Source organism: Aphelocoma coerulescens, chromosome 17, assembly GCF_041296385.1.
Source record: "Aphelocoma coerulescens isolate FSJ_1873_10779 chromosome 17, UR_Acoe_1.0, whole genome shotgun sequence".
NCBI lineage: Eukaryota > Metazoa > Chordata > Aves > Passeriformes > Corvidae > Aphelocoma > Aphelocoma coerulescens.
Window position 1 is genome coordinate 6,344,376 of NC_091030.1, and position 24,311 is coordinate 6,368,686.

General features: G+C 58.9%; 1 protein-coding gene across 1 annotated transcript; it reads left to right on the forward strand.

The window, feature by feature from the left end:
* Nucleotides 1–749: 749 nt before the first annotated feature.
* Nucleotides 750–24,244, forward strand: LAMC3 (laminin subunit gamma 3). The gene is made up of 31 exons (XM_069031782.1): nt 750–827; nt 2,501–2,703; nt 2,993–3,150; nt 3,787–5,547; nt 9,263–9,567; nt 9,760–9,890; nt 10,772–10,938; nt 11,302–11,490; nt 11,665–11,782; nt 11,863–11,961; nt 12,177–12,313; nt 13,744–13,860; nt 14,162–14,360; nt 14,551–14,663; nt 14,911–15,129; nt 16,555–16,743; nt 16,826–17,071; nt 17,400–17,553; nt 17,662–17,804; nt 17,886–18,064; nt 18,155–18,293; nt 18,726–18,931; nt 19,213–19,289; nt 19,404–19,538; nt 19,842–19,974; nt 20,082–20,243; nt 20,477–20,579; nt 20,681–20,880; nt 21,013–21,159; nt 21,358–21,457; nt 22,098–24,244. Exons 4-31 carry the CDS (start codon nt 4,806–4,808, stop codon nt 22,340–22,342), a joined length of 5,094 nt encoding a protein of 1,697 aa, XP_068887883.1. The 5' UTR covers nt 750–827; nt 2,501–2,703; nt 2,993–3,150; nt 3,787–4,805; the 3' UTR covers nt 22,343–24,244.
* The last annotated feature ends 67 nt before the right edge of the window (nt 24,245–24,311 follow it).

The window sequence follows — 24,311 nt, forward strand, 5'->3', positions numbered from 1 at the left end:
CACCGCTCATCACAGCGATGGGCTCTGGGGGGCTTTGGGAAAGGAGGCTCAAAAAGTGCTTAAGTGCTTTGTGAGCCTGATCTTCCAAAGCCCCTGAGAACCCATCACTGTGATGAGATGTGAGTGCTCAGCCACTCTCAGGGCTGTGACTGTGGCCACAAACCGTTGTGACAGTGCCAGTGCAGGTGTCCCAGTGCTTGAGGCTTTGTGGGCAGCCGCTCAGTGCCACCATCCAGCATCCCCAGCTCACTCCCCTTGGGACCAGTACAGGAGTCACTTAGCAAATGAGGGGCTCCAGTGTCCTCCCAGTTACCGGTTTAGCCGGGTGTCTCATTGTGGTGACCATCTGGTGGCATCTGCTGCTGCTCAGCTGTCACCCACCCTCCTGGTGAAGGGGAAATCCGGGCACCTCGTGGATGGGGTACACAGGGGACATGTCCAGGGATCCAGCAGGGGGTTAGGGACAGCCATGGCAGGAACATCCCATGGCTCCTGCCACCTTGGAGATGGATGGATGGATGGATGGATGGATGGATGGATGGATGGATGGATGGATGGATGGATGGATGGATGGATGGATGGATGGATGGATGGATGGATGGATGGATGGACATCTCCCCACCCACAGCACAGAGGCAGGGGGGAGGGCAGACAGACAGATGTGCCTCGTTAGCCAATGGGGTGGCCTCAGGTGATGCTGACAAGCCCATTAAAGGGGTTTATCAGGGGAGCAGGGCTGGCAGGAGGCTGCTGGTTTTATCGGAGGTGCTGCTTTTGGGCTGGGAGAGCCTAAGCCTCTGCTTGTTAATTAGAAAGGCTTCGAGGAGGTTGGTACTGGTTGGCCTCACTTGTGAGCAGCCGTAATATGATGAGCGATTAGGGACTCTGAAGCTTTTTAGCCAGTGTCATTAAGCTGCTGATGAGCTCAGGCGAGGAAAGGTCCTTTCTGGCTGTGCCTGAAACTGGCTGGTCCTGCTCTGACCTGGTGCTTCCTCCTGTTGTGGTCCCCGACCTCCTGAGTCCCATGCGATGGGTGAAATGTGTGTCCTGGGGACGGTGATGGCTCGGCTGTCACCCTGTGTCCTTGAGCTGGGTCAGATCTGGTGTTGTTCAGCTCATCAGTGAGATGATGAGCTTCTGGTCATGCACGAGTGAAGCTGAGATGTTCCTATTTTCACTGTCTGCCAGGTATTGAGAGAATTTGGGGATGATTATCTCTGAAAAGGTGACTTTAGACCATTTGTGCATCAGGGAACAGGACGGTGATGTGTGTCCCGACAATTGCTTTGGGAGATCTTTCCCCATTATGGGGCTTCCCCACTCGTCTGGGCACTGATGGTGAAGCCTTCTTGCTCAGGGGACATCCTGACAGTGTCACTGTCCCATCTTCCCCTCACGCCTTGAAGCCCCCCAAGTGTTGTGGCAAAACAGGGAGCAAAATCTGCTGGATTTTCTCTGCCCTCCCTCATCTTCTCCCATCTGCCTCGGCAAAACTTCCCGCAGCTCAGCAGCACCGTGGTCTGCCTGGCACCGCTAGCGCCGTATTTACAGCAGTGTTAATTAAATACTTTCCGCAATCAGCGCCACGCATGACCCCGCTCCCCGAGCCGGGCTGGGCTGTAATGTGCCATCATCGAGTGAGAACATGACTGCTGCCATCCCAGGGAATTTCTAATAGAGATTTACTCATCCCAGGCCTCTCGTTTCTCCATTTTGTGACATTTTGCAAAGTTCAGGTTTACAAAATAAGCCAGTGCACACGAGAGGTGCTCCAGCCATCATTTACACTGCTTGTGCAGTTTCCCACTGCACTGAAGGTGGGGTCTTCACTCTGTGGTCACCAGAGTTGGGGGGTGTGCTGGCAGCTGCTCTTTCCTCCTCTGTGCCCAAGGGGCTGCTGTTTTTGACAAGGAGCACCCCATCACCCTGGCTGCCCCCCCCTCGCAGGGCTGTGCGTGCCAGGAGAGTGGCAGAGCATTGTCTGTGCTCATTGAAATGCTCGTGGCATCCTGCAGCTCAACCTGCCTGCAACCCCTGCCCCAGTCCCAGGGTGAGGGATGGGGTGGGAGAGGGAACGGGCCACAGTGTCAGGGAGGGTCAGGTATGGCTGCTGTGGTTTTGGGCTGTGATTTGGGATGCTCAACTGCTCTGCTTTTAAAAATAAGCTTGTGCTGAAAGCTGGAGGAGAGCACGGAGGCAGCAGGCTGCCAGCAGAATCCTGTTCCTGTGCCACAGCCTCCAGGTCTCAGCTCCAGGCAGAAAAGCCATTTTTGGCAAATCACTGGTGGTAGGAGCTGCCCGCTCCAGGAAGGTGAGGCAGTGTGTGTGCTGAAACAGGCAGGTGTCCATCCCAGAGGCTTGTCCCTCCATGGCACAAGGTGGTGGTCAGTGCCTCTCTGACCGTCTCCCATTTAACCTGTGGCCAGCTCCTGTCACTGGTGGGACCTGGGGCAAACCACCAAGCTGGGTGACCAAACCTCCTTCTCCTCTTCTTCCTCAGGGTGGAGCTGGCCATCCTGTCTTCCCCTTCCTCCAGCAAGGTCAGCTCATCCCTTCTGGAGAAGGTCCTGCTGGAAACTAAGGGCTGCCCATCTCACAGTACCACCCCAGCAGTGCAGTGGAGCCAGGGGCAGTGACCCAGCTCTCACCCCAGTTCCAGGGGATGGATGGGGCCACCCTCAGCCCCATGGGTGCTGGAGGCAGGTAAGTGGCACCCATTCCCACGCACCCTGTCAAAACCTGGCCGTGCTGCCAGCCTGGAGCTGGGCTGTGGGACATGAGGGGCTGTGGGATCCGGCACACCTCGCTCCTGCCCCGCGCCTGCCTTGTCAGGTCTGATCAGGAGGAGGATCAGTCGGCCCTGTTCCTCGCTCTCCAGATTTAATTAACGGGCCTTTCATCTCTACCCTGAAGGAATCTGCTATCTTCTGTCTTCTTAATTAACGTTCATTAAGCAAATCAGAAGAAAATTTTCTCCTCTCCGCCTCCACAGCTTTTAACCCTTGTGGGGTTCCAGGTCTGTGTTGGGCCAGAAGGTGGCTCCTGGACAGGTTGGTGTCATCACACAGCCTTGGTCACTACATCCCCGAAGTGCTTGGACCAAAGACCTGGAGCAGTGGGTGAAGTCTCTCCAGGTACAGAGGACTTCAGGTGAGGTTGGGCTTTGTTATACCAGTGGAAATTGTACAGCAAGTGTAGGGCATCTCCTTGGGCTAATTCAACATCTGTATTCAAATACAGGCAACCCCCCCCGATCATTCAGTTGTCGATTCTCTCTGCAGCCACTATTACTGCCCACCACCCAGCAGGAGCCTGGTGAGGGGCTCATCCAGTGTGGGATACAGCTGGAACCGGCTGGGAATGTGCAGTTCATGCTCCAGCTGCAGCATCCCCACTGCTGAGCACAGCAGCGTCACCACCAATTCCCATCAAGCTCTGGCCCTGTGGGCCATCCCCCCATGCCCAGTGGGCTGTGCTGGAGGAGGAGGTGAGATTGGGATACTCATCAGCTTTGCCTGAATCCTGCTGCATCCTGAGCCCTGGCTGTGTGGTCTCATCACTATCTAACGTGGACCCCTCTGCAACAGGGGCAGGGAAATCATCTCATGGATGTGTGTTACATCCCAAGGAGGAGGAGGCAAACCAATGACACAAAAGATTTGGTGTTAACAGTGCCAGGGTCACGGGTTCAATCCCCATATGGGTCATTCACTTAAGGGTTGGGCTCAATGATGCTTTTGGGTCCCTTCCAACTCAGAGTATTTTATGATTCTATCTCCTGCCCAGAGCTTACAGCCTCAGTACCAAGACGAAAGCAAAACACCTGGAAAACCTCATCTCTGCAGGATGCAAATCCCCTTAAAACTGGTAGCGGAAACACGTGGGGCAATTATTGAGCTGAAAACCCTTCTCTTTCTCCCTGGAGGCTGACAGTGGGTTTGCCACTGGCCGCCTACTCCCAGGCAGCTGCTGCACAGCTCCTCAATGCTGGGAAATTCACCCTTCCCAGCGGAGCTGGCTCTGGCTGTCAGAGCCTGGGTCAATATATGATAATGGGGCTTTGAAACGGCGCTGCTGCGGGAGCCGCTGCCCAGGACTCTGATTCACAGCTCCCCTCTGGTGCTTTCTCCCGCAGTGTGTACAGGGAAGGAGAATAAAATAAATAAGAGTAGAAGGGAAGGGGAGGAAGGGAGCTTAAATTATAAATGAGGACTAAGTTTCCAGGGCCCCCGTGGGCAGCTCAGTGAAGCGGTGTGGGGGTCAGGGGCAGAGTTCCCCAGTGCATCCCACTTTTGCAAACAGAGTCCTGTGGGGTGTGGGTCAGGGTTTGCCCAGGGGCATGGCACCGTGCCGGGCTGCCTCTCTCCCTTTTTGCTGTCGCCATCCTGCCCCCATGGGCCAAATCTGGAGGGTGCCGTGGTCCCCAGAGGGATTTCCCTGAGAAAGACTCTAATTAGCATTAGCTGAGTGCTGCTAATGAGGTGTGGTGGTGATGTGGTTTTGCCACCCCATGGAGATGCCTCCACAGGAATGTGCCCTCGCTCGGGTCCAGGCGACTGGGCTGGCTCACGGCAACAGGCAGGGATGGGACCCCCAATCGAGGGTGCTGGTGTGGAGGTGTTGGGGGTGTCACAGACCCACAACCCTGGCAGGTTGGTGTGAGTGGGAGGGCAATCAATGTCCCATCAATCATTGTGGGGGAGAAGAGGGTGCTGAATCCTTTCAAAGCCTTTCCTTAATCCCCTCTTGATTTTGGGGCTGCAAGAAAAGTGGTGCCCCCCATCAATTTAAGGAAAAAGCCTTACATGAGGTATGTACCCCACCACAAGCTCATTCCCAGGGCTGAGAAATGGAGGAGCTCAGCTACATCCACGCAGCTGAACATGCAAATCCCCAATCCACAAAGTAAAGGAGATGCTTTGGAGATGGAGCGCTGGATGGTCACATCCCCACGGCCTGGCGACTGGGATGGCCTGCGGGGATCCCGAACTCCACAGCTCTGGCTCGCGTACGAATATTCCGACATTCCCAGCAGCTTCCACAAGATGGACCTCGGAGCGAGAGGAGGTGCCGGGTACAGGGACCCGTCCCGTCCCATCCCACCCCATCCCGTCCCGCCTGCTGCCGCCCTGCCATCCAGAGGAGCCTCAGAGTCCAGCCAGGAGAGCTCCGGCATGGCACGGCCTCCCGGGCTCTGCCTGCTGGCCCTGCTGGGGCTGGGGCTGGGGGCGGGGGGCTCGTCCCCCTGCTGGGACCCCCGGGGGCAGCCCCGGCGCTGCATGCCCGTCTTCGAGAACGCCGCCTTCGGCCGGGCCGCCCGGGCCACCAACACGTGCGGGTCGCCCCCGGAGGACTATTGCCTGCACATGGGCACCCACCACGCCAGCGCCCTGTGCCACCGCTGCGACGCCAGCGACCCCCGGCGCCACCACAACGCCTCCTTCCTCACCGACTTCCACAGCCAGGAGGAGAGCACCTGGTGGCAGAGCCAGTCCATGGCCTTTGGCATCCAGTACCCCAACTCCGTCAACATCACCCTGCACCTGGGTAAGTACCAGCAGGAGCCGTGTCGGTGGAGGGCACCGGCTGTGGGTGCGTCGAGATCAGGGTGCAGAGATGGGGGTAGACGCTCCTGAAGGCTGTAGCTCTTGCTGCCAGTGCTGGATTGAGGACAGGATCCTCCCCAGGGCTTTTTAGGGAGTGTATGGAGGGAGCTGCCCTCTGCAAAGCCCTGAAAGCACTCGGGGAGGGTCTGCCCTGTCCATCAGCCGAGCCCCAGGATGCCAGAAGCTCTGCCTGTCTGTGCTTCCCAGGCAGCCATGCCCAGAGTGCCTGCTCTCCCCTTCACCCCAGGCTGCTTTTTACTGATTTTGGAAGCCTGCAGAGCAGGAGGCAGATGGTTCCTACCCTGGGGAGAGCCTTGCCCGGGGAGGGTGACTACCATGGGTGCCAAGCCCCTCCTGTTTCACCCCCGTGTGTTGCTCAGGGTGCCTGGGATGTTTCAGCGTGCAGAGCTCCAGACACATCGTGCAACCCCCAGTAGGTTTCCCCAGCTGGCATCCGACCCTCTGTGTTTTAAATACTGTGCAAGCCGCCCACTTGGAGGGTACTTAAACCCAAGGGGCATGCCTGGCATTTTAAAAAGGTTTTATAACATTTTCCTGCCATCTAAACTCTGCTGGCTGTTGGCCAGCGCTGTAAAATCTTCATTCTCTGCAGTCTCCTGCCATCTGCATGCCGAAGGCGGGTAGTGGAGGGGCTGCGGCTGGAGCTGGTGAGGGGACAGCCGAGCGTGGCGAGGGGACAGCCGAGTGTCGGTGTGGCACGGAGCCGTGCTGGTGGGACCCAGCGGGGTCGGGGTGACGGTGGAGGGTCCGTGCCTGCCCCGGCAGTGAGGCGGGAGCTGCCCGGCTGGGTGGAGGTCGCTGCTTTCCCAGCCCCCTGCGAGCGGGCGGACATCTGGTCCTGTCCCCGGGCTGGGGCTGGGCTCCCCGCCGGGCACGAGGAGCAGTGCCGGAGGAGCCTGCCATCCTCACTCCCTGCTCCTGCCAGCCCTGACAGGGAGGATTTGCCGGCCTCTTGTCCACCTAACTCGGGCTGTCAGATTGTCCCGAATCCGTTCGTGTGCGACCCGGGGCACAGACCACCCGAATGCAGCCTGTGTGGCTGAGCCAGCTGCCGCCGGGCAACTTTGTGGCCACCAGTCCCAGCTCGGCACAGCGACATGTGCGGGCTCTGCAAGCCCCGCGGCTTCCTTCCCAGTCTCTGTCCTTATTCCAGCTCTTCCCTGGCTCCTCTGTGGTCCCTCTTGGACCCCACACTCGGGTTTCTGTGGAATCCAGTCCCTGTGGCCGCCCTGCTGTGTCTGTCTCTGTCAACAGAGCCAAGGCTATAGCATCGCACCGAGCTCATCCTCCAGCCTCTCCCTATAGCCCTTCGTGAGCTGGAGCATCCCCTGCAGTTGTACCCTTCTTCCTGCATGGCTCCTATATCTTGCCATGCCAAAAAGTACCATTTTGGTGCTTGGCACATCATTGTCTGACCTTTCCCACAGTTGCTGGGTCCTGTTCTTGTCCCAGCCACAGACTTTTTTATTGCTGCCCCAATGCTTTCACTTGGGTTAAGCAGGAAAAGCCCAACTGGCCCCCGCAGTCCCCCAGAATGTGGCCTGGGCTGAGTCCTTGCTGTGGAGCTCCACCGAGTAATTGGGTGTTTCAACCCATGTAGTGTGTCCCTCCAGCCTGTCTGTCTTGCTCAGTCACACCTCTTGTGTGTTCTCTGGTGTGGTTACCTGGGGAGCTTATTAAATAAGACATGGGATGACTTGGACAAGACCCGTGTTTACCTGTGTGTTGTTGATTGGCGTTAATTAGATTATGCTCCTTTAAATCTCTCCTCGCCGTGAGGTTCCAGCCATGCTGTTATGGTGCATTGGGCTTGCAGCTGGTCGATTATCCCAAGTGTCCACAGCTCTTGCATTTGCCCTGTCAGACGTCAGGAAGGAACCCAAAATATCCACGGCTTGCAAAGGCAACAGGCACCAGGGCTCCTCAGGAAGCAATCTGAATGCCAATGGCTCATTTTGGAGTGTCTAGATCAGGCAGTATCTGTGTCTGTGACTCTGACTCTGATTTTCCTGTGGGATGAGAGCCCGGAGCTGAGGTTTGGCAGGGCTAGAGATGACAGGACATGACTGTCCCACATGCTCCTTTCCTCCTCTCCAAAATCCTCTTCTTGGAGCCTCAGAGCAGTAGAAGCTGCAGTTTGGGCTCTGGGGGAGGCAGGTGCACATTTTGTTTAGGTGACAGCACAGCTGGGAGAGCACCCAGGGGTCCTGGTCCTGCCTGTGCACCCTTCCCAGCATCACTGCCCTGCAGCACATCTTGCTTTAGGACATGTCACACCTGAGCAGCAAAGAGGAGACAACCAGCCTGGCTTATTTTCTGCATCTTTTTTTTTTTTTTTCTTGAGGAGAAATTGGCTGATTAAAAAGCCTGTCTGGGAAAAGCACATGCTCCTTCATAATAATTCCTCAGAAAAGCGAATCTCCTCCATCCTAGCTGGGGGCACCGAAATGGGGTGCCCCAGCCTGGCCGTCCCCTCCCCCCGCGCGGGGCCGCTTGGGGCAGGGGCGGTTTATTGACACAGCACTGCGTTCCCTTCCTCTCCCAGAGGAAACTGCTCCGGGAGGTGACGGCCCCGACCTCGCTGTTTTGGTAGACATCCCCCTTGAGACTGCGCTGTCTGGGAACCGGCGCCTGCCAGGCGTCCCCCCTGCTCGGGGTGCAGGACAGGGGCACTCCCGCTGTCACCGGCCCGGAGCGGTCCCAGAGGGAAGGGAGAGGCACAAGCCGAGGGTGGGACAGCCCAGCTGCAGCTCCTTCTTGGCCCTCGTCACCTCCGGGTGGGCTGGGAGTGGGTCAGTTCCCCTCTCCAGGCACTCTGCCGGGCACTTCCCGCATCCCTGATGGGATGCAGCTGCTTTTCCCAGCGCTGGTAGCCGGCTGCCTCGGCTCCCCCGCAGCAAAGTCGCAGCACATACGCGACAGTATTCATATGGGCCCAATTAAAGGCTTGTTTTCCTAGTCCCGGAATAACCCCTCTAACATTCCCAACTCATTATCTTTTCAAATAAAGCCAAAACCTTGCAGCTAATTGTTTTGTGCTGTCAGGAGTGGTGCTGTTATGGAGCAATCCGGGCTTTGAGCTGGTCCTTCATCTCTGGAAATTAAGTGGGTCTGATGTTCACTTTGGTGTTTTCTCTTTTCCTTTCTGCTAATTCTTTCAAGCTCTTTCAGAGCTCGCCGGATGCCCCAGGGATTGGTGGCCTCTCTTTGTCTTCAGCCCAGCAAAGATGGAAGTGAGGCCGGGTCCTGGCATGCAGCTCCCTGGGAAGGGATTGGCCTTGACCCTTTCCAACTCTCCACCCCTGCAGCACCACTGCCCTGGGGATGCTCTCAGTGCTGTGTGCCTAACTCTGCCCCACAGCTGCTGGATAGAGCTTGGATTTGGAACTGCTCCTCATCCATGCAACCCGCCCAGTGTACCCACACAAGGAGTGGGCACTGCATTGGGGTGAGAGCCAGTTTGGATCTGGACAAGGTTTGGGCTGCACCAAGGAGGAGCTGGTTAAGGACAGCTGGGTGGTGATTTCTCTGTTTTTAGCTGTGGTGGGTGCCACAGGATGCTGCTGGGATAATTCAGGCTGTGGTGCCCACCAGGTGGCAGGCAGAGGATCACAGCATGGTGGGTCTGTCCCCAGGCAAAGCCTACGAGATCACCTACGTGCGGCTGAAGTTCCACACCAGCCGCCCCGAGAGCTTCGCCATCTACAAGCGCAGCCACACCGAGGGGCCCTGGGTGCCCTTCCAGTTCTACAGCGCATCCTGCCAGAAGACCTACGGGAAGCGGCCGCGGCAGTACCTGCGGCCGGGCGAGGACGAGCAGGTGGCCTTCTGCAGTGACGAGTTCAGTGACATCTCCCCGCTGAGCGGGGGCAATGTGGCCTTCTCCACCCTGGAGGGACGGCCCAGCGCCTACAATTTTGATGGAAGCCCCGCGCTGCAGGTATCACCAGAGTGGGAGGGGGGGTGGCATATGGACCCTTGGGATCAAGGGCATTATTACACCCCCCCCGGGTTAAAAGCGCTGGTGATGCGCTGCATTCCTTCTTGAAAAGGTGCAGGATGTGTCCTGGTTGGGGTGGGAGCTGGTGGCCCAGACCTCTCCACCAAGGGGCCTTCCCCATGTCCCCTGCAGGAGTGGGTGACAGTCACTGACCTGCTCATCTCCTTGAACCGTCTCAACACATTTGGGGATGACATCTTCAAGGACCCCAAGGTGCTGCAGTCATACTACTATGCCATATCCGACTTCTCTGTTGGTGGCAGGTGAGGGGCAGCCAGGCAGGAGTATGGAGACCTTCTTAGGGCTGTAGGACTGGGGCAGCTGCTCCCCACCTCAGTCTTGACTGAATTGTGATTTTGGGGCAAACTGCTCAGATGTGGCTTCTGCCATGTGTACACTGGAGCTGGAAGTGCAGAGATGGGTGATTAAACCTGGGCCCCTCACAGCTGTGCAGAAAGGTTGTCTTTTCCCCACTAGCCCACTCCATGTGCCACCAGCTGTATTTGCTTTGTTCCCTCCCAGCCCAATGGCTTTTAATGACACTGCGGCTCGTGTTGCTCCTCCTGTGACCCTGCTGGTCCCTGGGCACTGCAGATGGGGAGTCCTGGGGTTCTAGTGGAAAGATGACCTGAAGCTGCAGAGGCTGGTGGAGGAGCTTGGAGTCAGCATGGCCACAGGCAGAGAAGCTGAAACAGCTGCCAGTGGGAAAGGGCAGCAGATGTGGGATAGAGATGCAGGTGGCACCCACTTGGTGCTGCCCATGGGCTGTGCTGCACATGTCCTTCTCCAGCTGGGAGAAGTGGAAAATTTCCCCATCCCTGAGAGCACTGTCTGCCCCAGGCAGCGGGGCTGGGACAGCTCCCAGCCGGCCAGCAGACCTGGAGCTGTTGTCCCACCTCCGGGGTCAGCAGCTGGAGCTGGTCAGCGGGGACCACCCTCAGCGTATGACCTCCTGACTGGACAGGCTGGGAGCACCTCGGGGACACGATGGGCGGCTTCAAGGCCACCACAGCCTGAGCAGCTTTCACCCCACAGCCAGCCCGGTAGCAGGGTCACACACTGCACAGCCTGGGCACCGCCCCACTGCTGCTGCTGCCCACACCGGTGCTCAGAGCGGCTCCCCCGCGCCGGGGTCTCGCCGCAGGTGCAAATGCAATGGCCACGCCAGCGAGTGCGCGCCGGACGAGGCCGGGCAGCTGCTCTGTGTGTGCCAGCACCACACGGCCGGCACCGACTGCGAGCGCTGCCAGCCCTTCTACCAGGACCGGCCCTGGGCGCGGGGCACGGCCGAGGCTGCCAACGAGTGCCTCCGTGAGTATCCCCCGGGCTGGCTCCGTGGCTGGCCCTGACGGGCTGCGCTGGTGCTGCATCGGCTCATCTGGCACCTCCTGCCCTTCCCGCACCTGCTCCATTTTGGGAGGGAGGGAGGATTTGTACTCCAGGGATCCCCTTCACAGCAGCACCCCGAGTGTTCCCCATTCCCTTTACCCCACGAGTGCAGCCATCTGCTCCGGGCAGGGTGCTGCACCCACCTCTGCTTCCAAGCGCCGAAGCATTGCCGAAAGCGCTCACTGCTGAGCCAAGGGGTCCCTCCGGCAAATCCGACCCCACAGGAGGTTGCCGTAACCTCCAGTGCCCGCCAGGTTCTCACCCATCCTCCTGCCTCTCCCCCAGCCTGCAACTGCAGCGGCCGCTCCGAGGAGTGCTTCTATGACCCGGAGCTGTTCCGGCGCAGCGGGCACGGGGGACACTGCCGCAACTGCCGCGACAACACGGCCGGGCCTCACTGCGAGAGCTGCCGGCAAAACTACTACCGCTGGGAGCCGCAGGGAGCCTGCCAGCCCTGCCACTGCCACCCCGCAGGTGCGTGGGGCTGCTCCCAGCCGGGCTTCGGCTGCAAAACTACTGCCCCAGCTGGAGTTTGCTGGGAGGGATGGTTTTGGTGGGTTCTCCCTTGCTCGGGATTCCCCCATCTTCCCCGTCCTGTGTCTCTCCCCTGCTGGGATTGAGCTTCAGGGCTGGCCGGGGCCCCCACAGGCTCCCTGCAGCCCCAGTGCGACAACTCGGGAACCTGCCTCTGCAAAGCCAACGTGACGGGCTGGAAGTGCGAGCGCTGCAAGGACGGCTACCACAGCCTGAGCGAAGGTGGCTGCAGGTGAGGAGGAGCCAGGCCCTGGGCAGGAGCAGTGGGATGGGAGCGGAACTCACCTCCTGCCTTCATCTCACCCCATCCAGACCCTGCACCTGTGACCCCGCAGGCAGCGTGGGCACCTGCGATCCCAACACGGGGCACTGCACCTGCAAGGAGAGGGTGGAGGGGCACTTGTGCAACAGGTAAGCACCATGGCCCTGGCATGGGGACAGGAACACTGTCCCTCTCCAGTCTTGGAGCAATGCTAGGATTTGGTGGCAGGGCTGTGGGGCTGCATTCTTGTGGACCTCTGGGACCGGGCTCACAAGGAGCTGTCACTAGTGTCCCACCCTGGGACACTGCCGTGGTTCCCTGCGGCTCTGCCTGCCCTGTGCCACATACTCCTCCCTGTGCCCAGGTGCCAGCCGGGCTGGTTTAACCTGCAGCCCCACAACCCCGTCGGCTGCACCAGCTGCTTCTGCTACGGCCACTCCAGCGCCTGCAGGGCGGCAGATGGCTACCAGGAGACTCACATCCGCTCCGACTTCAGCCAAGGTACTGCCCCCGCAAACCCGAGGCACAGCTCTGCCAATTTCAGCCAAAAAAGTTTGGGAAGGTTGTGGCTGAATGTCCTTCTTTGGGGCTGAGCATCCCCCTTTGGAGCTAACTGGTGGTGATGGGTGGAGAGGGTTTTCTCTGGCTTGCCCCTGTTTCACTGTTAAACATCTGCTTCTGGCCCCAGCTCCATGGGGACAGGCTCTCCGTGACTCCCCGTGGCATCCCTCCATGCCAACCGGCTCCTGGGGCTGTGCATGGCTCAGGGAGGGCTGTGGGGCTAGGCATGGACATTCTGCCACACCAGGGACTGCAGAGCACTAAAAATCAGCCCGGAAAGATATAAAATAATAGGATGGAGCCTGCTGGGAACATTCCCAATTATTCTCTTTTCTTCCCATCCTCGGCTGGGATGTGACAGTGCGGCTGGGAGAGCGGGGTGGGGTGCTTTTGCCCGGCTGCTGGCAGGGCTGCGCTGGCAGGGCTGGATGCGTGCGGGATGCTCGGGGAAACCCTGCCATCTGCCGCGCATCCCGGCGTGTGCAGCCCCGCCGCGGGGACGCCGCAGCCTCCCCCCGCCGCGCCCCGCAGGGACGGGCACCCACGGCACGCACCCCGCTCTGCCTCGCCTGTTCCCAGATGGATGCGAATGCGCCAGGCACGGGTGGATCCTAATTGACGTTAAACCGCGCTGCCAATTGCTGTGCTGCTGGAATGTCTTCCACGGCCTTGAGACTGAGCCAGGCTTTAAACCGAGTCTTTTTTTCCACCCTCCACGCAGCCAATTTGGGGCTGCTCCTTTGAGGACTGGTTTGGCAATCTCTGAGCTGAGATGCAACCACGGCACCCTCCTAAAGCCCCGCTCCCCAAAACACTCCCCAGTCCACAGTGGAGGTGGATCAGATGGAATTATCTTCTACTGAGTGAAAGAGTCCAAATTGGGGATGATTTGATAACAGAGCACAACCCACTTGAGAGATTTCCAAGTGTTTGTCCTGCAGGGCTGGAATAAATAACTAACCCTGGGGAGTGGGGGGGAGTTTAACTGGTTTCTTAAGGAAACCAACTTAGTGCAATTACGCCCCATCTCTTCTGGGCTTCTCCAGCATCTCTCCTCAGGCTTCCTGTGCTTGCCAGGCCACAGTAATGTTAGAATGGCAGCGCAGGCAGGGGGGCAAATGTTTAAAGATAATAATTTCCTCCAAATCTAAGAAAATAAACAGATGAGAGGTGATTAAGTCCACCTTACAGTGCATGAGAGCACAGACCCCAAGTGGAGCAGGGTGTTACAAAGTGCTGGCCCCTTCCAAGGCTCAAGAGAGTGTTGGGAGAAGGGACAGAGCCCCTGAAAGCAGCTCCCCGCTGGTGCTGTGCTGGCGGGGACTCACTGCTCCCTTAGCTGTGCACTGTCACTGTGTGCTGTCACACAGGGCTGGAGGGCTGGGCTGCCACAACTCCAGGCACCACAGACCTGCCTCTGCGCTGGGCTGGCGGGGAGATCATCACCGAGTGGGATGGAGAGGAGCCAGTGGATTTTCTTGCACCAGGTATTGTGTGTGCTGGGTCCCTGGGGGGCTGCTCTGCTGTGAGGACCCCCTGGTGCTCTCATCCTGCTGCTACACTGGTGCAGGAGGCGCTGGGTTCCATTCCAGAGCTGAGCATGTTTCTATAGCAGAAGACAGTGGGGGGTATTGGAACAGTGGACCAGGACCCCATGAGGGCAGGCTGGAGCTGGGACCACTCCAGGAGGGTGACTGTGGCTCCTGATGATGCTGGTGGGAATAGGACTGCACTGGCAGAGCTGGTGCCTCCATGTCCTACAGGCTTTTCTCCTCTCTCCCCTCTCAGAGAAGTTTCTGCAGAACCAGCGCCTCAGTTATGGGCAGCTCCTGTCCCTGCTGCTGGGAGTGGAGGAGAATGGGACACGAACAGAAAACAGGATGCCCCTGCTCCAGGTCCAGCTGGTGCTGGAGGGTGAGGGGATGGAGATCACCATGTCCAGCAGCAAGAGCCAACCCCAGCATGGAAAGCAGGCTGTCTCCTTCAGGTACCCATCACAGCGTTTTGGGAAGCCTCAGTGGGGTTTAGGGCACAGTGTCTGATTTGTCTGGGCTGCCCCACTGGTTCAGCCCCACTCTCTGTCCCCCTCGGGGGGGGTCCCAGTCAGGGGCCAAGCTGTTCTGCAGCACCTGGCTCAGGCTGGCCCTGTCGTGCCTCCCACACTCCCTCTCCAACAGGCTGCACGAGGCAGAGGAGGGTGCGGAGCCTTTGCTGTCGGCCTTCAGCTTCCAGCGCCTGCTCTCCAACCTGACCGCCCTCCGCCTCCGCATGAGCCACGGCCCCGGGAGAGGTGGGTGGCTCCACAAAACATCCCATGGAGACCAAACTGGGGTGGGACTAAAGACACCAAAGCAGCATTAGGCTCTCGGGGACGAGAGGAATTGTAGGCAGTGTTTTGGGACAGGGGCTGCCTCCTCTCTGTGAACACCCCCGGGCTCTCAAGGACATATTTTGGGGTCTCCTGTGCCTGTCTGGAGCATTTCAGAACAAGCAGGGGATGCAGCATCCCATTCCCACACCGCTCTCCCCTCTCGCAGGCAGGTTGTTCCTGAGCGAGGTCCAGCTCACGTCTGCTCACCTCGGGCTGGGCACACGGGCAGGCTGGGTGGAGGAATGCACGTGTCCCACGGGATACACCGGGCAGTTCTGCCAGTCCTGTGCACCTGGATTCAAGAGGGAGATCCCATTTGGTGGGCCCTTCGTCAGCTGCGTGCCTTGCACCTGCAACCAGCACGGGGACTGTCACCCCCTCACAGGTGTGCAGCCCCCGGCCCCTCCACTCACCTGCCCCTCCACGCATGGGTGACAAATCCATGTCTTTGCTTGTTCTGAGGGAAGCTGGAAACCCTTGGTGAGGCTGTGGTTCCCAAAATTTGCAAACTGAATTGCTTGGGTGGTTGTAGGGACAGGGTTCATAACTGCAAAGACAGAGGTAATTAATGAAGTGCAATAACGGCGGTAATTTATAATTAGAGGAGCATTTTTCATGATGCTTTATGACCTTTAAGGAGGAGAAGGGAAGGGTGCTGGTCCTCAGAGGAGTGGGGGAGCAGGGGTCAGGGCAGCAGAGAGGGTTTTGCTCGGCTGGTCTCACAGACAGCCCGATAAGAGGAGCAGGACTGGGCACAGCTCTGGAATCTGCAAACTGAAGGTGCACCTGAGCAGAGAAACAAGGAAAAAAGCAGGAAAACAGCGGTGCCGGGCTTGAGGGAAGACACCAGAGGAGCCAGCTCCTGTGTGCTGCCAGCCCAAGCCCTCGGTGGCTGGTTCTCCTCAGTGCGGAGCAGCAATGATGTACGGCCGGGATGGAGAGGGCTGAAGGAGGCAGAGTGCTCGGCGAATGCCCTTGCCCTGCCCGCGGAAGCAGGGCGGCAGCTCTGCAAACCCGCCCTCATCCCGCAGAGCCGGGGCTGGCGCTGCCGACCGCACAATCCCCAGGGATGGGGCCAGGCTTTTTATGTTCCGGCCTGGGCGCTGCCAGCCCGCGCACTTCCTTTAGTTTATTTTTCCACTTCTTCCTGCCACCCGTTTTTTCTTTCTTTTCCATCGTTTGACTCTGCCTGGATGTGGGGAAAATGAAATAACACCCCCTCCCGCGCAGCCTTCCTGGTATGACCCGACCCCACAAAACATGGGGGAAAATCCTCCCCCGGCTCCTCTCTCTCCAGTGAAGCAGAGCATCTGCCTGGAGGTGGGGGGTTCCTTGAGCACTTTTCCTCCTCTTCCTCCCTCTCCTCCTCACAGCCGATTTCGGAAGGCTGACTCACCGGCTCGGCTCGCTCTGGAGGAGCTGCTCCCTGGTGGGTGCCGGGCCGGCTGCTTGTGTTTTCCAAGACAGGCTGGAAAGGACGCGCCTCGACGCTGAGAAATGTGTTGAGGATTACGGCAGGCGCCGGCAGCCTCCGCACACATTGAGGGGGCTGCCTGTGCCAGCGCTGCCTCGTCCCTGCGTCGCTGCGGCCCCGTGTCCCCTCCAAAACCTTCTCCCTTGAGCAAAGACAGGGCAGGGAGGGAAAACGTCCTGAGAACTGGCTGGAGATGTGCAACCCCTTGGCTGGAGCTGCACATCCCTCTTGCCCTGCTCAGAGCTGGCTCTCTACCCCTCCCCTGTACCCTCTCTACCCTGCTGTTATTCGGGGTTGGGTTTCCGCAGACCCTCAGCTCCGTTTTCCTCCCCGCAGGCCACTGCCAGTGCTTGCACAACACAGAGGGTCCCTCCTGCGAGCGCTGCAGCCCCGGGTTTTATGGCAACCCCTTCGTAGGGCGTTTTGATGACTGCAAGCCCTGCCCCTGCCCCGGCCGATCGCCCTGCACCGAGGTGCCCGGCACTGGGGAGGTGGTCTGCACCCACTGCCCCTCGGGGCAGAGAGGTGAGGTTGGGGGTGAGCGGGCACAGGGGCTGTGGGCAGCGTCGGCACGGCTGGATCCTCCCCACCTTTTTACCCTCCCCAGGAAAACGCTGTGAGCTCTGTGATGATGGGTTTTTCGGGGACCCCCTGGGGCAAAAAGGTCCCGTGCATCCCTGTGAGCCCTGCCAGTGTCACGGGAACGTGGATCTCAATGCCGTGGGGAACTGCGACCCCGTGTCTGGCCGATGCCTGCGCTGCCTGTACAACACAATGGGCGACCACTGCGAGAGGTGTCGGCCGGGCTTCTACGGGGATGCGCTGGCTCCCAGCCCTGCTGGGAAGTGTGCACGTACGTACAGCCCCCGGGGAGAGCTCACTTGCAGCCAAAAATCCTCCCAGCAGTGAAGGCAGAGGGTGGAAGGGGATGCCCAGCAGGTTTAGGGGTGATGGATGGTTCAGGTTATCCCCAAGTGTTCCAGAATGTCCTTTGCCCTCTTGCTCCACTGCCATCCTTCCCCAGAGATACTCTGGCCTGCAGGGGCTCATTCTCTTGGAGTCCTGTTGGACGGGGGAACGTGGCTCTCCACGTTGTTAGGAGCTCAGCCTCAGTGTCCCATTCCTGCAGTCCTATCCACCAGCCCCGTGCAGGGATTTAAGAGCTGTTTTCTCCCCCACAGCTTGTGATTGCAACCCCAACGGCTCAGACCCGAGGCTGGAGGGCTGCGATCCTGGCACAGGCCAGTGCCACTGCCTCCCACATGTGACAGGCAGATCCTGTGGGCAGTGCCAGCCTGGCTACTATGGCCTGGAGCCCGCCGCGGGGTGCAAGAGGTATGTGGGGCACGGCATGGGACTGCCAGGGGACAGCAGTGGCTCCATGCTCCCAGCTCTGGTCTCTGCATTGATTGCCTGCTCACAACCCTCCACTTCTCGTGCCAGCTGTGAGTGCCACCCAACAGGGGCGCGGGAGAGCGGATGCCACGTGCTGACAGGGCAGTGCTCCTGCCAACCGGGTGTCACGGGGAAGAAATGTGACCGATGCCAGCATGGCTTCTTTGGCTTCTCTGCCAGGGGCTGCCGAGGTAATGGGGATGGGGACTGCATCTTTGTCCCTAAAGCAGGGCTGGCAGCCACAGCATGATGCCTTTCTGCCACCACTGCAGCCTGCAACTGCTCCCCGCTGGGCTCCATCACCCCTCAGTGCCATGAGAACAGCACTTGCCTGTGCCACCCCGGCTTTGTGGGCTACAAGTGTGACCGGTGCGAGGCCAACTTCTTCCTTGACCCTCTGAGCTCCCGCTGCCAGCAGTGTCCTGCCTGCTACGGGCTGGTGAAGGACGAGGTACAGCCTGTGCAGTGCTGAGGCAGGCACAGCACCCCACCCCTGCATCACCCCACTGTCCCCACATGTCTCCCTGTGTTGTGCCCTCAGGCTGACCGGCTGAAGGCCAAGCTGCAGGAGATGGAGGAATGGCTGCAGAAACCAGGCTGTGACACCCACCCCGGCCAGTCTGCCATGCTGGGAGATGCACCCCGGGGAGATGGGCTGCCCAGCCCACACCTCCTGAGAGGTATGGGGGACTCTCCTTCCTTCCACCCATTTCACCCCTCTGGGGACCCTCTGCTCCCTCAGGGTGCTGTGACATGCTGGGTGGGTGCAAGGAGGTCCTGGGTGAGTGCTGGGCTCAGTGTGGGTGATGGGGTGACCTGGGGGGAGGGCAGTGGAGGGGACATACCTTTTTGGGAAGACAGAGCACTGCAAGGATGCTCACACTCCAGAGGTCTGGGAGCAGGCAGTGATGGGCATTACTGGGGGCTGAGCACAAACACATGGGTGCCCTTTGGGTGCTGAATTCCTGGGTCCCTCCTGAACGCCCAGAGGGACTGTATTCCCCTCTCATTAGTAGGTGTGAGGCAGGGGCTGGGGCATGGAGCAGCCGTACAGGGAAGCAGGGAGCCCCAGGCAACCCCAATGGGCAACGAGCTGCTTGTGCTGCCCACAGGTGCCTGGGCCACCCTCTTGGTACAGGTGGGGCAGCTGGCAGGGGCACTGGACATTGCACAAGGCCGTCTAACCAATGCCAGCCGGGCCACCAGCTGCTCTGATCACGGACCCCCCAAGACCTGCACCCTGCTGTCGGAGATTGGGGCCACGCTGCAGTCGGCACAGCAGGAGATCCTGCATGCTGCGGACACCCTGGCTACCACGGTGGGGGCTCTCAGCAGCCCTGGGCTCCTGAGGAGGCTGGTGGCAATGCTGGAGGGTAGTGGGATGTGCCCCCCAGGACTGTTGGGGTGGGATGTGACCAGCAGAGTGGGTGAGCGGGAAAGCTTGGGGCCCATGTGGGTATAGCCCTCCTTGCAGCTGAGTCAAGAGGAGCTATTTTCCTTGCTCCACCCCTTTGAGAGGTTCTTGGTGGTGCTGGGCTGGCAGGGTCTGGAGGCGCCTGCTCCCTGCTGGGGTCTCAGTGCTGCTGTTTGCATTCCAAGGAGATTCCCCAGGAAATCCCACAGCAGCCCACAAACTGGAGCCGCTGGGCACTGGAGGCTCGGGCTCTGTCTGAGAGGTAAGACTTGAACAGGCAGAGGAGGCTGCCGGCCCAGCTGGGGGTGCAGGGGGGCCACTCCTTTGCCAGGAGGCCAATCCTGATTTCCTCTCTTGAGTGTCCTTGTCCCTGCAGCCACAAGGACTCTATGGCACAGGTGGAGGCAGCGGTCAGGAGAGCACTGTGTGCCTCCAATGCCAGCTCCGAGCTCCTGCGGAACCTGCTGGAGGGGAACGCGACACGGGATGCACAGCGCAAGCTGGAGGCCGGGTGAGGGGCTGGCAGCAAGGAGGGCTGGCAGGGCACCACAGCCCTTTCCTCTGGCAAGGTCCCTGTTACAGGACTCGGTCATGGGGATTTGGCACCTGCCCAACAGGCACGTGCTGAGCACCTTCAAACTCATTGCACCACAGTGCTGTAAAGCGGAGGGACAGGGCTCTGCGTGTTGGGGGGTTTCAGGAAAAGCCCCCAGAATTTCCTGCTACATATGTCCAGGGCCAGGCCTCAAGTTGTCCTCTCCATCCTTTGAGGGACCAGAGGGCCCCGGCCAACAGCAGTGTCCTGTCCATGTAGGTATGAGGAAATCCAGCAGGCACAGGAGGAGCTGGGTGCTGGCATGGCAGAGGCCAGGAGAGCTTTGACAGCCGTGGAACAGGCACATGCTGACCTGGCCAACAGACTTTTGCAGGTGGCTGCTCTGAGGCAGGTGAGCAGTGCCCAAGCTACAGCTCCTGCTGGCATCCCTACCTCCTGCTTTACTACTGCTGCCTCCCGAGCTGGGACATGATCTCATTGGCATTCCTGACCCTGCAGCAGGTGCTGCCAATGCAGGCTGGAGACCTGGCACAGGACCTGGCAGTGCTGGAGCAGGCAGCAGCGGCCCAGGAGCCGTTGGCTCAGCAGGCTGTGGAGGCATCCCACACCCTGGCAGCTGGATTGCACTTGGAGCTGCAGAGGACTCGTGGCTTCAAGCAGGTAATTGCTGCTCACCTGAATGGGGAGCCCCATCCCTGCTGCTCCAGCAACTGGAGGGACTATGCGTGCAGTCAGGGAGCTGGGAGAGGATGTTTTGGGATACATCATCCCTTGGGCTCCCAGATGTCCCTAGGAGCTCGCCTGCCAAACAGGAGCAGGCTGAGTCCCACATTTCCCCGCTGGGTGCAGCTCTTCACCCACTCCCCAGTCTTGCTCCTCCTCTCCTCTCCCAGCTGCGGGACCAGGCTGGCTCTGCCCATGACATGGCCACCATGGCTGTCTCTCGAGGAAAAGCTGTGCTCTCCGATGCTGAGTCCCTCCTGGCCAGCTTGGAAGGTAAAAGGCACCAGTCAGAGCATCTCCAGCCACAACCTGGCCCTCACCAGGTGACAAGGGGAGAAGTCAGCAGTTTGGTGATGGCCAGGTTGTTCCCATAGGCATGAGGAAGGTGCTGGGGCATCGGAAGAGTCAGGCTGCCCTGAGGAGGAGGATGGCCACTGTGCGGGACAGAGTGATGGTGGATGCTCAGAGGAAGATTAAACAGGCAAAGAAGACACTGGGAAACTCCCTGTCCATTTCCACCACAGCCCAGAGGACAGCTGGGGAGGCTAAGCACATCTCTGAGGAGAGCGCCAAGGTCCGAGCTGAGGGATGTGGGCTGGAGCTGCTGGGCATGGCCAGGCTGGCAGCCATCACCTACAGAGGCCAGGCTGCTGCAGGCAGGGCTGTGTGTCCCCACGTGACTGTTCCCATCTCCATCCCTTTGCAGAGGGCACGGGCTGTGCTGCAGGAGAGCAAACAGGCCCTCAAACGTGCCAGCCAGCTCGCCACACATGCCAGTGAGACCCAATGGGAGCTCTCCCAGCAGGAGTACGTGGCTGAGAAGCTCAGGGGGGACCTGGAGGAAGCACACCAGGTCAGTTGGGTCCCCTTGGGCAGGTTGTGTCCTCCAGAGCCTGGAAGCAGCTTTGCCCACAGCCCAAAGCATAGGGAACAACCCAGCTTGTGAGCTCCACTGTAGGGACAATGCCTTGGGGATGTTCCTGGGATCTCCTCTGCCATCCAGCCAAAGGTCAATGGTGTCCCTGATCTGGGTGTCTGTCTCTGTTGGAAGGTGGAATCAGAGGTGAGTGAGATGGCAAAAACTCTCCAGGAAGCTCGGGGCTCACTCATCTCAGACATCGAGACACTGAACAACCTGCTGAACAGCCTAGGTGAGACCTGGGGGGAAATGGGGTGCAGGTTACAGAGAAAGGGCTGGGCTCTCGGGGGCCAGGGCTCTCCTGCTCACTGGTACTCCTGCTTGATGGCCATCCAGGCTGAGCTGGGTGCCCTTTGGCTGAGATCACCCATGGTCTCAGCAAAGCTTCTTTAAGGCTCATGTCTTGAGGAAAACTCTCAAGAAGAATGAATTGGGGCTTGCTGAATGTGTGTGCTCATATCTGGTCTGGATACACTGATCTCCCTTGGGATCCTCAGGGAGAGCAGGGCTGGCAAAGTCCCTGTGGAGCTGAGGTCTGTGCTAGACTGAGTTTGCTCCTTGTTGCTGGTTGGTCTTGCTCCAGCCCCTCCTGTTTTGATCATCTGGGTATATTTCTGAGCATTCCAGGACTCTTGCATCCAAGAAATTTTGCAAAAGGGTGAAAATCATGATCCATTTTTAAGAGAGAGAAGTGCCCAGGCCCTGCCTGGAGCCACAGTTCTGTTTGCTTATCTGTGATCACTGAGAAGCTGCAAAGCCTCCATGCCCTGCTGCACCCACTCTCTATAGTTTGCCTGGTGCCATGGAGTACATCCAGAACCTCTCCTGTCCAGCTCTCTGCTCTCATCCGTGTCCTCTCGCCCCTTGCCCAGGTAACCTGGAGCCGGACGCAGAGGTGGACGCAGTGCTGAGCGCCGGGAGGCTGCAGCTGGAGCAGCTGTGGCTGCGCCTGGCCACGCCGGGACCCCTGGCCGGCCAGCTCAGCCGGCTGCAGCAGGAGGCAGAGCGGCAGCAGGAGAAGATCCAAGCATTTGAGAGCGACTTGGCTGAGATCCGGGCTGACAAGCAGAACTTGGAGGACATTTTGCGGAGCCTCCCTGAGAGCTGCTCGAAGTGACAGGTCGCTGGCTGCTGCCACATCCCCTCTGTGACCCCCCCGCACAGGGAATGGCAGAGGGAAGGACACTCTACATTCACCAGCATCAATCCCTCCCACTGCTCCTTACACTGCCCTCCGTACAGTATCACACCCCAGGTCCTTTTCCACACCTGGTCAGGCTCCACATCCTGAGCACTCTGCAGCGTGACTCCAGTCACCACCTCTGTCCTTGGCATGGGGGGACACCCACCTACCATCAGTGAGGCCATCAATGTTTCTGTGCAGGATATGGAGCCATCCCAGGGCTGATCTCTCACTGCAGAGCGAACAAAGAATCCTCCATCCCTTCTTTCCCAGCGCAGCACTGTGCACTGGGTAGGGACAGCTTACCAAGTATGTAATGTACCCAAGCTGTACTGCCCGGCAATCTCTCCTGCCCCAGGAGATAAGAGAGGCTCTCACACACGTGCTGGAAGCTGTTTCGGCTGCAAAGCACCCTGCAGTGTCACGCTCATGGGCTGTGGTCACAGAGGTGCAGAGAGGAATCCCAGTGAAGCCAGGCAGAGAGCTGCTCACCGGAGGGCATACAGCTCGCCTGCTTCCCAAGGGAAGGGAGTTCACTAAATTAAAGGGAGGGCTAAATTAACGAGCAGAAACAAAGCAGAGGCAAAGATGGATCCTCAGCCAGCTCCTGGAAGGCAGGTGGGGCATCCTCAGCTTGCTTCACTATGAGAGGAGCTCAGGTCTTGCTGTTCCCCTGCTCCAGGGTAACACAAGGCCACAACTCTTTGTGTCCTGCCCCAGCTCTGCTTGGCTCACTGAATATCAGCAGGCATGGCTATTAACCAGCCAAATGCCACCAGTCCCAGGGGCTGGGTGGCATAGACAGAGGGAAGGGAGGTGTGAGAGCAGCAGCACCCACAGCTCCACCTTAGCCCATGTGCCCCACTGAGAGGAGCTGGCTGGTGGCACCAGGCTGTGCAGCCAGTGTGGACTGGATGGGGAACAGCTGGACACCAGCTCCTGCCTGTGTCACTCCCATGGGGTGGCAGAGGTCAGTGGCAGTATTGCCTTTAAAGGAAAGGCATTTATGTTCCCCTGTGCTCCCATGTGGGCTGGGCCACAGGACAAGCCAGGTCCTGGCTCAGCCCATCTTGTGCTGGCTATGCTGTGACTCCAGGTAGCTGAAGTCATTCCCATTAGACCAGAAACGAGTCCCCAGGCTTCATTTTTTAACCGGTTTTACCTATGTTTTTCTGCTCACAGTGCTGCAAATCAGGTTTGCTAAAGTCTTGTGTAATTTATGTAAAATTGCTGCCACCGATGTTGAATTCCCCCAGCAACATCTCTGGTGGGTCCAGTGGCCTGGAAGGAACACAGGATTTTGGTACTGAGAACAAAGCCATTGCCCTTCTAATTCTGCACAAAAGCTGCCCAAGGAGTGGGGTGCCAGAGCTGCGGGGGTGTAATAGCAGGGACTCCCCCTGCTGCTACCCAAGGACAGTTCTGGGAAAGCAAACCATGGAGCAGTGAGAGCACAGCGTGATCCGGCTCGGCCAGAGGCAGGGAGTCATGGCCACTTACTATCTCTCTGGGGGGACAATTATACATCCCCAGTGAACACACAAATTTGCTGCTCTTACAGAAATGTCAAGCCTCTGCTGTGTGCCTGCTGCTGAAGATGTGGTTCACGCTGCCTCCTGCTCTCCCTGGAACTCTGTGTTTTTAGCTGGTGCCACCTGCCTAGAGCTGTATCCATTAAAATTCTTAATATAACACACAGCTGCCCATCCAGGGTGTGTGGCGGCAGGGGAGCACGCTGTACCTGCGCTTGCTGCTTTTGAAGAGCAGAGCTTGAAATGCGGCTGCATTTCGGGTGGTGAGGGGCAAACGTCTGACAATTCTCACTAAACTCCACGTTAGTACATGTTTTTAACATAAGGTGTCAGGCTGAGACTGCGGGGGCGTTCGACCCTGGCCGGGACAC

Coding starts and splice junctions, on each gene's coding strand:
- LAMC3 (XM_069031782.1), top strand. CDS start 4,806: ATGAGGTATGTACCCCACCACAAGCTCATTCCCAGGGCTGAGAAATGG. Junction 9,568..9,759: donor ATGGAAGCCCCGCGCTGCAG/GTATCACCAGAG, acceptor TGTCCCCTGCAG/GAGTGGGTGACAGTCACTGA. Junction 12,314..13,743: donor CCGCTCCGACTTCAGCCAAG/GTACTGCCCCCG, acceptor GCTGTCACACAG/GGCTGGAGGGCTGGGCTGCC.